The 15,866-nt window shown below is 44.1% G+C and overlaps 1 protein-coding gene across 7 annotated transcripts in view; it reads right to left on the bottom strand.

The window, feature by feature from the left end:
- COL11A1 (collagen type XI alpha 1 chain) overlaps positions 1-15,866 on the bottom strand; it is a 279,532-nt gene that overhangs the window by 40,983 nt on the left and 222,683 nt on the right. For all 7 annotated transcript variants that reach the window (XM_056523433.1, XM_056523427.1, XM_056523431.1 and 4 more), the window contains 3 exons: positions 15,671-15,724; positions 13,222-13,275; positions 9,032-9,139 (listed from right to left, as the gene is read on the bottom strand). In XM_056523433.1, the coding sequence (XP_056379408.1) occupies positions 9,032-9,139; positions 13,222-13,275; positions 15,671-15,724 (216 nt within the window). The remainder of the gene's footprint in view (positions 1-9,031; positions 9,140-13,221; positions 13,276-15,670; positions 15,725-15,866) is intronic.

The raw sequence follows: 15,866 nt of genomic DNA, 5'->3' as shown, positions 1-15,866 counted from the left end.
AAGAACATTAGGGCCGATGCTCTCTCTCGTTCCTCGGATGCTTCTGAAGTTGAACTCTCTCCGCAACACATCATTCCTCCTGACTGCCTGATTTCCACTTCTCCAGCCTCCATCAGGCAAACTCCTCCAGGAAAGACCTTCGTTTCTCCACGCCAACGCCTCGGAATCCTCAAATGGGGTCACTCCTCCCATCTCGCAGGTCATGCAGGCATCAAGAAATCTGTGCAACTCATCTCTCGCTTCTATTGGTGGCCGACTCTGGAGACGGATGTTGTGGACTTTGTGCGAGCCTGCACTATCTGTGCCCGGGATAAGACTCCTCGCCAGAAGCCCGCTGGTTTTCTTCATCCTCTGCCTGTCCCCGAACAGCCTTGGTCTCTGATTGGTATGGATTTTATTACTGACTTACCCCCATCCCGTGGCAACACTGTTATTTGGGTGGTCGTTGATCGATTCTCCAAAATGGCACATTTCATCCCTCTTCCTGGTCTTCCTTCAGCGCCTCAGTTGGCTAAACAATTTTTTGTACACATTTTTCGTCTTCACGGGTTGCCTACGCAGATCGTCTCGTATAGAGGCGTCTAATTCGTGTCTAAATTCTGGAGGGCTCTCTGTAAACAACTCAAGATTAAATTAAATTTTTCTTCTGCATATCATCCTCAATCCAATGGACAAGTAGAAAGAATTAACCAGGTCTTGGGTGATTATTTACGACATTTTGTTTCCTCCCGCCAGGATGACTGGGCAGATCTTCTACCATGGGCCGAATTCTCGTATAACTTCAGAGTCTCTGAATCTTCCTCCAAATCCCCATTTTTTGTGGTGTACGGCCGTCACCCTCTTCCCCCCCTCCCTACCCCCTTGCCCTCTGGTCTGCCCGCTGTGGATGAAATTTCTCGTGATCTTTCCATCATATGGAGAGAGACCCAAAATTCTCTCTTACAGGCTTCATCACGCATGAAGAAGTTTGCGGATAAGAAAAGAAGAGCTCCTCCCATTTTTTCCCCTGGAGACAAGGTATGGCTCTCCGCTAAATATATCCGCTTCCGTGTCCCTAGCTACAAGTTGGGACCACGCTATCTTGGTCCTTTCAAAATTTTGTGCCAGATTAATCCTGTCTCTTACAAACTTCTTCTTCCTCCTTCTCTTCATATTCCTAATGCCTTTCACGTTTCTCTTCTTAAACCACTTATCATCAACCGTTTCTCTCCCAAATCTGTTCCCCCCACTCCTGTTTCCGGCTCCTCGGACATCTTCTCCGTCAAAGAGATTCTGGCATCAAAAAAGGTCAGAGGGAAAACTTTTTTTTTAGTTGATTGGGAGGGTTGTGGTCCAGAAGAGAGATCCTGGGAACCTGAGGACAATATCCTAGACAAAAGTCTGCTCCTCAGGTTCTCAGGCTCTAAGAAGAGGGGGAGACCCAAGGGGGGGGGTACTGTTACGCCGAGCGCTCCGGGTCCCCGCTCCTCCCCGGAGCGCTCGCTACACTCTCCTCACTGCAGCGCTCCGGTCAGATCCACTGACCCGGGGCGCTGCGATACCGCCTCCAGCCGGGATGCGATTCGCGATGCGGGTAGCGCCCGCTCGCGATGCGCACCCCGGCTCCCGTACCTGACTCGCTCTCCGTCGGTCCTGTCCCGGCGCGCGCGGCCCCGCTCCCTAGGGCGCGCGCGCGCCGGGTCTTTGCGATTTAAAGGGCCACTGCGCCGCTGATTGGCATGTTCACCTGTGCACTTCCCTATATCACCTCACTTCCCCTGCACTCCCTTGCCGGATCTTGTTGCCATCGTGCCAGTGAAAGCGTTTCCTTGTATGTTCCTAGCCTGTGTTCCAGACCTCCTGCCGTTGCCCCTGACTACGATCCTTGCTGCCTGCCCCGACCTTCTGCTACGTCCGACCTTGCTTCTGTCTACTCCCTTGTACCGCGCCTATCTTCAGCAGCCAGAGAGGTTGAGCCGTTGCTAGTGGATACGACCTGGTCACTACCGCCGCAGCAAGACCATCCCGCTTTGCGGCGGGCTCTGGTGAAAACCAGTAGTGACTTAGAACCGATCCACTAGCACGGTCCACGCCAATCCCTCTCTGGCACAGAGGATCCACTACCTGCCAGCCGGCATCGTGACAGAAGGGATATGAGGTCGGGATATGAAGATGGAATATAAGGACAGGATATGAGGACGGGATATGAGGTTGGGATATGAGATCGAGATATAAGGACAGTATATGAGGACGGAATATGAGGATGCGAAATGAGGTCAGTATATGAGGAAAATATATGAGGACACAGAAGGTCAGGATATGAGGACGAGATATGAGGACAAGAGCATCACATTGCTTTTCCTTTCCCCAAAGACTTAGGTAGAAAGAGCGGACAATACTGGGTACTCAGGTATATATATATATATATATATATATATATATATATATATATATATATATCTCCTGAAGAAGTATAGCAAAACTAGAGTGAAAACTACACAGTTCACACATGCATAATATAAACCTTCTATAACAATTGGGTGTGAAGTGGCGAGCGGCATGCAGCGTTTCTCCAATATTTAGCTATCAATCCTTCAGCCATAGTTCCACTAAGGGATACAAATGCCATGTTGGCCGCAGGATGTTGGCGGCTGTAAACGGATGATGAAAACTGTACACAGCAGTTGTAGTGCGAGCACGGTTAATAATTTATGTCCTGCTGGGTCAGACGGATGATATGTGAAGCTGCTACTGGCAAGAAGGAAAGGCGCATCACTCATTGTCCCCTCCGCTGCTACAGGCGAGATATTATATTTAAAAATGTAAATCTGCATTGTGCACGAAGCGGAGCTTTATCTTCATCACCGAGTCAGAATTTTACATTTTTAAGATCGGCTTTCAAATAAATAAATAAACAAATAATAAATACATAAACAAAAATAAATATATAAAGAAATAAATCTACAAATAAATACATAAATAAATAAAATAAATAAATATTAAATAAATAAATAGATTAATACATTTATAATAATAAATAAAATAAATAAATTAATAATAATAATTAAAAAAAAATAACCATTGTTTATGATTCTTTAAATAAAAAAATAAAAAAATGAGATAAAAAAAAAAGTGAGATATTTCTTTACTTTAAAGCAGTGGTCTCGAAACTGTGGCCCTCCAGCTGTTGCAAAACTATAACTCCCAGCATGCTGGGAGTTGTAGTGTTGCAACAGCTGGAAGGCTGCAGTGTGAAGAACACTGCTTTACGGGAATAAAAATAAAGTCTCTTAATACAAGGGAAAAAAAATTTCACTTAAAAAAAAATAAAAATAAAATTATAAATTATTTTTATTTTAACAAATAGCTGCCAGATGCCTTTGTTGCTGCTGATTTCAAATTTGGAAACTGTTCAGAAAAATTCTGATGTATTTTTTGATCGGGACTTCAAACAGGTGGTGGAGGTTTGGCAGAGCCCTCCAACAGAACTGGATCAGAAGAGGGGGCTATTACTCAGGAACCTCGACCGCTGAAGGTTATCGCATCGCTCGGTAAACAAGTAGAGATGATTCTCATTGAAGAGATCCACTTGGCGTACAGAGACTTATTTTCAGGCAATGCTCCATGGGGGGAAAAAATTTGCTAATTAGTTCCCTCCAGAAGGAAGAGAACTATCTTGTATTAAGAGTTTACACTAACAAAATAGACACCTATATGTATACATCCAGCCAGAGGCGGAGCTTGTAGCTTCTGGGCCCTGATGCAAAACCTGCAAGATAGCCCCATATGCCAATTATAATACTGCTCTCTTATGGGGAAGATGTGCTTTGGGGCCCCCTTAGACAACAAGGCAACTGCTACCTCTATAGCTACGCCCCTGCATCTAGCCAACTAGCACCCTAATACATAGGGATAAGGTGCGACATCTCTGAAAACAGTTTTATAGAGATGGGTGACCTTTTGGTGGAGACTCTAGTTTGGCTGATTTGAGAAAGCAAGAAAACGTATGTTGCTAATGGTGGTGCTGCACGCATTAAAAGGATGAATGAACAATGCATACACTGAAGAGAAAGGTGCGGAGCAACTCACCCGTTAAGGTTGATAGCAGCAGGATGCTTCAGTTCACGTCCATTTGGTGAACAAGAAGGGAGGGGGCAGATGGAAACGGGGGAATCAGGCATCAGGTCATGACGAAGCACCTAACGGTGTGATACTGCTGTGGCCCGATGCCCTACCTACAGTCGTAGGGACCTGATGAAGCACCTAATGGTGTGATACGGCTGTAGCCCGATGCCCTACCTATGGTCGTAAGGGCCTGACAAAGCAACTAACGGTGTGATACGGCTGTGGCCCAACACCCTACCTACGGTCGTAAGGGCCTGACAAAGCACCTAACAGTGTGATACGGCTGTGGCCCAATGCCCTACCTACAGTCGAAGGGGCCTGACGAAGCACCTAACGGTGTGATATGGCTGTGGCCCTACGCCCTACCTACGGTCGTAGGGGCCTGACGGAGCACCTAACGGTGTGATACTGCTGTGGCCCGATGCCCTACCTACGGTCGTAGGGGCCTGATGAAGCACCTAATGGTGTGATACGGCTGTGGCCCGATGCCCTACCTATGGTCGTAAGGGCCTGACAAAGCACCTAACGGTGTGATACGGCTGTGGCCCAATGCCCTACCTACGGTCATAGGGGCCTGACAAAGCACCTAACAGTGTGATACGGCTGTGGCCCAATGCCCTACCTACGGTCGTAGAGGCCTGACGAAGCACCTAACGGTGTGATATGGCTGTGTCCCTACGCCCAACCTACGGTCGTAGGGGCCCGACGGAGCACCTAACGGTGTGATACGGTGTGACCCTGGTCTGACGAGGGACATTGTGCAAGTGACGTTACTCCGCAGACTTGCGCAGTAGGACATCAGTGACGTCATTCGTTAGTCCTCCGCCGGAGAGGAGAAACGCTGCACAGGCCAGGTAAGTTTGTCTGTGTGTGTCTATGTGTGTGTGTGTCTGTTAGTGTCTCTGTGTCTGGGGGGGGGGGGGGGGGGACTATGGTACCTTATGTGGGGAACCTATGCTACCCAATGTAGGGAAACTATGCTACCTAATGTGGGGAAACTATGCTACCTAATGTTGGTAATCTATGCTACCTAATGTGGGAAAACTATGCTACCTAATGTGGGGGAAATATGCTACCTAATGTGGGGAATCTATGCTACCTAATGTGGGGAAACTATGCTACCTAATCTGGGGAATGGCTGTGTACTGCCCCAGGCTTCAGTGTTCATGAGCGCCGCATCGCAGGCCCGGAGATCATGGGAAGTCCCAGCGGCCGGACCCCCCACCATCAGACATGTTACCCTTATCCTTTGGATAGGGGATAACATGTCTAGGGGTGGAGTACCCCTTTAAGTAACCCCCAGCCAGCACACGTGCATGCAGGATGTAAGTAGATGCGCATGCCTCCACATAAATCCCACTGCATATGAGGCATTACACTCTTGGACCCAGGCAGCACAATGTCTTGGGCTGGCCCTGGGTCTGTTGGGTGTCCGACATTTTACAGGAGTGAAAAATAGGATGTGTAGACAGACCAACAGAACTTCCTTTACCGTGTAAACGAACCCTTAGTGCAGTGTTTCTCAACTAGGGAACCTCCAGCTGTTGCAAAACTACAACTCCCAGCATTCCTGGGCATGCTGAGAGTTGTAGTTTTGCAATAGCTCAGGGGCACCCTGGTTGGGAAACACTACTGTGGTGTAATGGTCCTCATCCTGTATATACACAGCAATGAGTGTATCTTGGCCTTTTTATACTACATCCTGAAATATTATATATATATATATATATATATATATATATATAAAATTTCTTACTATTGAAAAAGCTCCTCAGAAATGTATTCTGCTTTTCACACTGATGAGCTACACGTCTCCGAATAAATGAGCCGCCAATAGTCGAGGTATCTTCCGCACGTTCCTTCTACCCGGCTTTTGTAACATCAGTAACTCTCTGCTTGGAGCGCAGTGGCACAAGAATAATCCCTGCCAGCTGGCATGGTGCTGATTACTAAGCTGATGGCCCATTTATTCAGCCTGCCAGGACTGCCGACTGAGGCTCAGCCAGGCTGATACCCACACATGTGGGCCATGCCATCTCCTCATGCACACATTTCATCTGTTAAGGGCAGGGGGGCACCTCCTGTGTCTCGGTTATATCTTCATCAGATGCCAGAAATGCCAGCGCACATTCGCTGCTAATGAATATATACATAAACATTCACGCTGCTCCCGGTTTGCAGAGCAGATTGTCTGGATACGAGGAGGGCATCGCTATCTATTTCAGGAGAGGGGACATCCTCCGTATACTCGGCAGCCCTGTACCAGATAAGAGCGAATATGACGGGGGGACATTTAACAAAACTGAGATTCTGTTCCCAGTTCTTTATTAGCGGTATAACCCAAGTGAGTTAGATATATACGGGGCTTGCCAACGTTCAATAATTTAGTAGCACTGCAGAGTCCCTACTTTTCTGTCCTATATTTTTCCTCTCATAAGCCGTCATTATTTATCTCTATTTTTTTATGCTTCTTGTCTTAAGTGTTCATAAAAGCCGTAATGTGTGGCTTTTAAATATTTGAACAAGAAGGTTCCTATAAAATGTCATATTACTGCATTAGGACTTAAAGGGGTACTCCACCCCTAGACCTCTTAGCCCCTATCCAAAGGATAGGGGATAAGATGTCTGATCACAGGGGTCCCGCGGCTAGGACCACCATGATCTCTGTGAAGCACACGTCGGGTATGTGAGTGAGGGGGGGGGGTTGTGATGTCACGGTCACGCCCCTCATGACTTCACGCCACATCCCCTCATTGCAAGTCTATGGAATGGGCGTGGCCGTGATGTCACGACCCCCGCCGCGTGCTCCAAGCATTCAGAACAAAATGTTCCGAAAGCTGGGACAGCGGATTACCCCTGTATAGAGGACCCGTATAGAGGACCCTAGAAAAACTTCGGCTCTTGTGCTTTTTTTGGTATTTTTTTTCCTATTCTCTCCTACTCATTCGCTAGGTATCCTTGCCATTTGTTTTGATACCTGATATACTAACAGCGCATGGGCTGTCAACTGTGTGGTCCCCACTGATCAGTTCACAACAGGAAGAATGCCCTATAAACCACTGAAGAGTGGTGGCCCTATTCCATATGTCTACGGAATAGCCTGACTGTATTTCTTTGGGACAAAAACGGGACATTGGGATATCAAAAACAGATTAGAGGACCAGTAAAGCACAGATGTTGATTGGGTTGGTAGTTAACGCCCCTTTGCGCAATACAGGGTCCATGCCAGGATCCAGGGTCGCACTCTCCTGCTCCGCTCTTTAGAGTGCAACGTCAGGGGAGTCACCCATCAAAAGTACCAGCAGCCACTGCTTACTGACTTAAAGAGGCCACAGCCTGTCTGCCTCTTTAACATTAGACAGCACGGGATATGGCCACCTCAACAACAGTGAGGAGCGACTTTTTTAAATAAAAGGATAGGACAGTCTAAAATAATAAATAAAAAAATAGGACGTGCGATCAGGGGATGGTGATCATTGCTTTGAATAGGGCATTTAGTGGAGCATTCTCCCCATTGAGGACTAGGCGGTGGTGACTACACAGTTGAAAATCAACTCTATGTGGTATAAGAATATTGGGTGCTGTTAGTTAAAGCCACCAATATTAAAGGGGTATTCCAGGAATTTTTTGATTTGACTATGCTACAGGGGCTGTAAAGTTAGTGTAGTCCATAATATAGTGTCTGTACCTGTGTGTGACGGTTTTCTCACAATTCTTCTGTGATTTTCACCCCAATATTTATTTTTACCAGCATACAAAATGACTGTTGTCTCAGATTTTTCCAGGGTTGCAATGCGGCAGAGACCTAACATCACTAGTCAGCTGATGACAGGGAGCCTGTCTGCTTCAATGGGTGGAGGGATCGCTTGGTGGGAGAGAGATCAATCTGCAACTAATGCAACAGCTGTAGGCACCCTGATTGAAAACCACAGGTCTTTTGAATGGATGCAGCTCACTTATGTTTCAATGGGTGGGGTGGCTGATGAGTGGGAGGGAGGAAAATGGAATTATGGCATTTGTAGGCAAAAGAAGAAAACTCAAACAGGAAATACCAGTTCACAAAAAGCTAGACACAGTGTTCTGGTAATCTCCCAATATAGCCATTTAGCCCCAAGACAACTTCAGATCCTTCCTAAGCATGTCCATTACTGTCTGCCAGGTACGTACTAAAATCACCTTATGGTGGAGAACCCCTTTAAGTAAATGGGTGAGGTAAAAAAAAATGATGTAATTATCATTGTCTGTGATTGCGTTGAGCACCATTTGTTTGCATGCTTCGGCTACTGGTAAGGGGTATGTCTGTAGTCTCTACTGGTCTCTATTTCCCTGCATGCATTGCAAGCTCTAAATAGCAAGTCTGCTCCCCCCCTCCTTGATCTGTGTTTTGACAAACTAAATGTCTATTTGACCCTGTAGTTAAACAGACCGTGCCTTGATACTATCCCTATACTGGGCAGTGGCCCATCTGATCCTTGTTGTTGGTATACAGGACACATTACATCACATGTCTTGTGGGCCTACAGCCGAATCTCGATATATAGGGGTCCTGTAAATTGAGTTGTAAAGTTGCTATTTGTGCCAATTTACGATCAGTAGCTGGAAAAAGTTTAAACTTGGAAAACCCTACTAAGAGTTAGAAACAGAATATTTTCCCATCCAGTGGATAGGGTTAGGGTTTTATGGGGTATGTGTTGCGAACGGAGTCTGTATATGAATACAAAAATGGTAATGGTATGATGTTGGCTTTGTAAGGGAAATGTCTACAGCAGTGTTTCCCAACCAGGGTGCCTCCAGCTGTTGCAAAACTACAACTCCCAGCATGCCCGGACAGCCAAAGGCTGTCCGGGCATGCTGGGAGTTGTAGTTTTGAAACAGCTGGAGGCACCCTGGTTGGGAAACACTGGTCTACAGTCATCATCATACTCACTTGAAGACCAATCGGACCAGGGGGTCCTGGGAAACCACGAGCACCTTCATCGCCCTTTTGCCCGAACATTCCCTGTTGACCTCTTGGGCCGGGTTCTCCATCAGATCCCTGTAAAAATAAGGAATAGAAAAGTGAAATTAGTTATGAGCAGCATTGCCCATATTCGAATTTGCGATATTTTTCGCGAATATATAGACGAATTTCGCATATTCGAGGAAGAAAATGGTGAGGGGGTGGGCAACTTTACTATTGGTTGTTGATAACCTCTGACAAGTGTATTTGCATCATTCTAATTGGCCCACAAGTGAAAAGAAGGAATATGCGAATATGTGGAAAAAAGTGAATATTCGTAATTTCGAATAGATAGCGAATATATTCGCAATATTCACAAATTTGTGATATTCGGGATAAAAATTCGAAATGCGAATATTTGCACCCAACATTAAGTGAAATAAGGAAAACAAAAATAACATGTTCGAAATGGGAAACACCTAAGTCTACAATAATCATGGGTTGATCACAGGGCATTTAAAGGGGTACTCCGGTGAAAAACTTTTTTTTTTTTAATCAACTGGTGCCAGAAAGTTAAACAGATTTGTAAATGACTTAAATTAAAAATTTTTAATCCTTCCTGTACTTATAAGCTGCTGAATACTACAGTGGCAATTATTTTCCGTTTGAAACACAGAGCTCTCTGCTGACATCACGAGCACAGTGCTCTCTGCTGACATCTCTGTCCATTTTAGGAACTGTCCAGAGTAAAAGGAAATCCCCATAGCAAACATACGCTGTTCTGGACAGTTCCTAAAATGGACAGAGATGTCAGCAGAGAGCACTGTGCTCGTGATGTCAGCAGAGAGCTCTGTGTTCCAAAAAGAAAAGAATTTCCGCTGTAGTATTCAGCAGCTAATAAGTACAGGAAGGATTAAGATTTTTTAATAGAAGTAATTTACAAATCTAACGATGTAGAGGTAGAGAAACACAATTGGCACTCACCGGTCTTCTCAAAAAATGACTTCTTTAATGCAAAATATTCACATAGAACTTCAACAATAGGGGATTGTCGAAGTTCTATGTGAGTATTTTGCATTAAAGAAGTAATTTTTGGAGAAGACCGGTGAGTGTCGATTGTGTTTCTTTACTTCTACATCGTTGGATTATTGCACTTTCATTGCAGTCAGAGCACCACCTTTCCTCCATTCTCAGTTCTCTTGGACCTTATACCTTGTACCGTCATCCAATATCTACCAGCTACAGCAGTGCCGGACATTCCTTTTTCTTTCTATATTAATTTACAAATCTGTTTAACTTTCTGGCACCAGTTGACTTAAAAGAAAAAAAAAAAAAGTTTTTCACCGGAGTACCCCTTTAATGTACTCATGGACTTTGGAGAGATTATTTCAGGAGCCGTAGGCGTCTTCAATTGACCAGATGAGTAAAATCTTACAGAATATATGTTATCCTCCATAATAGAACATCAAACAGAGAATCTAATGAAAGCTCTGAAGGACGATAAGATCAATGACTGATGACTGGCTATTCTTTATAGGCTATCCAGCCATGTTCAGTAGTCCCAACCTTTAATACTATCTGAGTGCAGAGATATGTACAATTATCGCTTTGATCTATAACAGGGGCCATCCCCCACTCATCGGAGGTCAACACTGCAGTATACTAGGTTGAACTTGAAGGAGCTATGTCTTATTTCACCTTACTACATTAAAGGGGTACTCCACTGGAAAACATTTATTTATTTATTTTTTATAAACTGGTGCCAGAAAGATAAACATATTTGTAAATTACTTCTATTAAAAAATCTTAATCCTTCCAATACTTATCAGCTGCTGTTGTGATTCACAGGAAGTTCTTTTCTTTTTGAATTTCCTTTCTGTCTGACCACAGTGCTCTCTGCTGACACCTCTGACCATTTTAGGAACTGTCTATAGCAAACCTCTCCTGCTCCAGGCAGTTCCTAAAATGGACAGAGGTGTCAGCAGAGAGCACTGTGGTCAGAAAGAAAGGAAAATCAAAAAGAAAATAACTTCCTGTGGATCATAACAGCAGCTGATAAGTACTGGAAAGATTAAGATTTTTTAAATAGAAGTAATTTACAAATCTGTATGAAGGGGTACTCCGGTGGAAAACTATATATATATATATATATATATATATATATATATATATATATATATATATTTATCTATTTTTTTTTTTTTATCAACTGGTGCCAGAAAGTTAAATAGATTAGTAAATGACTTCTATTAAATTTTTTGAATCCTTCCAGTACTTATTAGCGGCTGTATACTAAAGAGGAAATTCATTTCTTTGGGGATTTCCTTTCTGTCTGACCACAGTGCTCTCTGCTGACATCTCTGTCCATTTTAGGAACTGTCCAGGGCAGCATATGTTTGCTATGGGGATTTTCTACTGCTTTGGACAGTTGCTGACATGGACAGAGGTGTCAGCAGAGAGCACTGTGGTCATGACAGAAAAGAAATCCAAAAATAAAATAATTTCCTATGTAGTATACAACAGCTGATAAGTACTGGAAGGGTTAAGATTTTTTTTAATAGAAGTAATTTACAAATCTGTTTAACTTTTTGGCAGCAGTTGATTTAAAAATAAATATTTTTTCCAGTGGAGTACCCCTTTAACTATGGATATTTATTTGAAGGAAAAAAGTCTCATTTGAAGGAAATGTAGCATGGGAACCAGAGTCCCCTCCAAAAGGAAGATTCGCCCATCAGTAGAAAGCTGTCGTCTATGAAGGTGCACCTCGTCCATTTGGAGGAGAATCTGATTTGGCTAAAACAGCGTTCCCTCAAGTTACAATATTGATTGGTTCCAAAACAACCATTGTATGTTGAAACCATTGTATATTGAGACCATAACTCTATGGAAACCTGGTAATTGGTTCTGAAGCCACCAAAATGTCATCCAAAAATAGGAAAAAGTGAGGATTAAAGGACATCTATAGTGCAAAATAACTTATCCCCTATCCGCATGATGCAGCGGCCGACACGCCCCCTCCATGAATCCCATAGAGATACATGGAGGGGGTGTGTCTTCCGCGGCTTTCTGCTGGGGACGAAACTTCACTTCTGGCAGACTGCCACGGCCCCGTCCAGGAGATCCCGGGGGGCCCCAGTGCTCGGCCCCCCCGAGATCTATAACATATCCCCTATCCTTTGGATAGGGGATAAGTTATTTTGCGCTGGAGTACTCCTTTAAAGAAAAATAAGTAGAAAACTAATAGAGATAAAGCAAATCCTTACATATAAAAGTAATAAAGATCTGCTGGGAGCTGTAATCACTGTCTATGTAGAGGACAGGAGCTTCTTCAGGGTCCTGTACAGTACAGTGTCCTAAAAATGTAGCATGGAGCCGCCCTCACCTGGTGTCCAAAGGAGCAGCTAACCCTGGTACAGGTAAAGAGTACAGAACATGTAATACCTCTCTGTACTGTAGGGGGCGCTACCAGACACCAGTCAGTGTATACACTTCAGTAATACAGGTAAAGAGTAGTACAGAACATGTAATACCTCCCTGTACTGTAGGGGGCGCTACCAGACACCAGTCAGTGCATGCACTTCAGTAATACAGGTAAAGAGTATAGAACATGTAATACCTCCCTGTACTGTAGGGGGCGCTACCAGACACCAGTCAGTGCATGCACTTCAGTAATACAGGGGTTTTACCAGTGAATGCCCATTCTGATTGGTCGGCTCTTCCAGCCATTGACAGGTTTCGCAGATCTGGACTGTCTGTACATTGTATGTTGAGTCTAGTTTCAAGTTACAATGGTTCAGAAAAGACCATTGTATGTTGAAACAATTGTATGTTGAGGCCATTGTAAGTTGAGGGATCACTGTATACATATGGTTTTCTTTTCCTGAAAACGTATCTCCTTGTACTCAGCGCAAGCACATAAGTTCAGACGCCTTTATAATGGAATATTTTAGCAATGTTGACTCACACACTATAATACTCCATCACCCGTACATAGATTAATAGCCTTCACATCTCATATGCATTTGATATTTTGTCCGGGTTTACAATGCGTAACATACCAGGGAGGAATAGACTAGTAAAGTGCTATGTATTCCATAAATCCTCAGCTGCGTTAAATTGCAATTTTTTTTTCCCGTTGGCATTCTGAAATGTCATTATTACATTATTATATTACTTACAGCTGGACCTGGAGCTCCGACTGGGCCTTGCAGACCGGCTGGTCCGGGAGGACCCTAAAAAAGAGAGGGAAAGAAAACAGAAAATGACGCTAGAACGATTTAATTTACACCTTAAAGTGGTCAGTAAATCAAGATATTACCCAGAGGGCTCTGTGTGTGCCCCGTCAGCCGCACGGAATTATAATCCGCTGCAACTTGTTTTTACAAGTAGCGTGGATGTATTTTCTATTTTAGACCCATCATTTATGTGAAAAATTCCAATGACTTAAATGTTACTTTAGCCGCAGCTTTTAGCTACATCAGATTACAATGTATTTTAACAGTGAACTCTGAGATTGACCCTATAATTTGTGTAGCTGTGTATCATTGTTATTCAATGGCGCTAATCCTTAAAGGGGTTAACCAGGAAAATAAACTTTATATATATATATATATATATATATATATATATATATATATATATATATATCAACTGGCTCAAGAAAGTTAAACAGATTTGTAGATTACTTCTATAAAAAAAATGTAATCCTTTCAGTACTTATGAGCTGCTGAAGTTGAGTTGTTCTTTTCTGTCTAAGTGCTCTCTGATGACGCCTGTCTCGGGAACTGTCCAGGGTAAAAGCAAATCCCCATAGCAAACTTCTTCTACTCTGTGCAGTTCCCGAGACAAGCAGAGATGTCAGCAGAGAGCACGGTTGCCAGACAGAAAACAACAACTCAACTTCAGCAGCTGATAATTATTGAAAGGATGAAGATTTTTGAATAGAAGTAATTTACAAATCTGTTTAACTTTCTGGAGCCAGTTGATTTCCAATGGGAAAGATTTATCAAAACCTGTGCAGTTGCCCATAGCAACCAATCAGATTGCTTCTTTCAGTTTTAAAGAGGGAAAAATGAAAGAAGCAATCTGATTGGCTGCTATAGGCAACACCACCACTCTTCCTCTACGCAGGTTTTGATAAATCTCCCCCAATATGGATCATCATCATATCTGAGGGTGGATTTCTCACAGAAATTCTTCAGGCGGAAATACTCGCGGAACACATTGCAGTCTATTGGAGACTGCAGTGTCCGCGCGGTCCTAGCGCCGACTGATTCAGTCGGTGCTGGACGCACTCGGAATCTCTGGGCAAAAATGATCTGCCCGGAGATTCCGCAGTGTGAACCTAGCCTTATATAATGGTACTGTAGGATGGAGATCACTAGGATCCAGGTAGTGAAGCTCACTGCTGCACACTTCTCTCTGCTGGTTCTCCAAAATTGGTGGAGATCTAAGCACTGAGACCCTGACCGATCAAAACTTTTCACATGTTAAAAGTTAGATTGTTGACTTATTTACTTATGTATTTAATTTTGTATAGAGAAAACCTTGATGTGAATGGTTTTTCGTTGACGCCTTCGTTGATACTTCACAAGTATAAAGACTGAAGACTGATTTGCCTTCAAATGGTAAAGGTGCAGTTCCACGTGGATTTTGGCGTTCCCACTGCTGACGGAATCTCCAGGCAGAGGTTCCATAGTCTGAGTGAGACCTTAGGCTGGGTTCACACTGTGGAATTTCTGGGCAGAATTTCTGCCGGAGATCGAGCCGGCGGCACTAGGACCGTGCAGACAACATTACCATCCCCATAGATGGCAATGCATTTCTGAGCAGATCTCCCAAAAGATCCACCCAGAAATGCATTGCAGTCTATGGGGGCAGCAATGCAGTCGGTTCGGTCCTAGCGCCGCCGGCTCGATCTTCGGCAGAAATTCGGCAGTGTGAACCCAGCCTTAGTGCAACATGCTGAGCAATTTTGTCCGGTGGACAAAAGTCAATGGGGTCCATTGGTATACATTGATCTGCCAGTTTCGTATTTCAATAATGTTGCAGAACAATAAAATAAGCAGCCACGTTGCAAAACTACAATTCCCAGCATGCCCGGACAGCCAACGGCTGTCCGGGCATGCTGGGAGTTGTAGTTTTGCAACAGCTGGAGGCACCTTGCTTGGGAAACACTATCCTAGAGGTTTCCTATACAGGGGTTTTTCATTTTCTGTGTGCTGGAGGATGACTTTTTGTTTGTTAGGTTTTGCCGTTGGCTGTCCGGACATGCTGAGAGTTGTAGTTTTGCAACAGCTGGAGGCACCGTGATTGGGAAACACTGCCCTAGAGGTTTCATCCACAGGGTTTTTTTCCTCTTCTGTGTGCTGGAGGATGACTTTTTGTTCGTTAGGTTTTGCCGTTGGCTGTCCGGACATGCTGAGAGTTGTAGTTTTGCAACAGCTGGAGGCACCGTGATTGGGAAACACTGCCCTAGAGGTTTCATCCACAGGGGTTTTTTTTTCCTCTTCTGTGTGCTGGAGTGTGCGTTGAGGTTTTGCCGTTGGCTGTCCTGGCATGCTGGGAGTTGTAGTTTTGCAATATCTACCGGGTCACAGTTTGTGCCTGGCCGATTTGTACACTCACCTGCTCGCCTTTATCCCCCTTGCCTCCCTTTTGACCAGGTTCTCCGATTTCACCCTATATAAAAAAAAAAGAAAGAAAGAATTTTAAAAAAGTGAATTATTCAAGGGATTCCCAGCAGCTTGTGTGACTGTCACATTACTGGGACGGAGCTGGCACTGGGCATATTGATTCCCCTTCATATTCTGACAGCTTAATC

Source organism: Hyla sarda, chromosome 6 (genome assembly GCF_029499605.1).
Source record: "Hyla sarda isolate aHylSar1 chromosome 6, aHylSar1.hap1, whole genome shotgun sequence".
NCBI classification, from domain to species: domain Eukaryota; kingdom Metazoa; phylum Chordata; class Amphibia; order Anura; family Hylidae; genus Hyla; species Hyla sarda.
The sequence above is the reverse complement of the archived record's forward strand: the minus strand, read 5'-3'. Positions and strand labels throughout refer to the sequence as shown.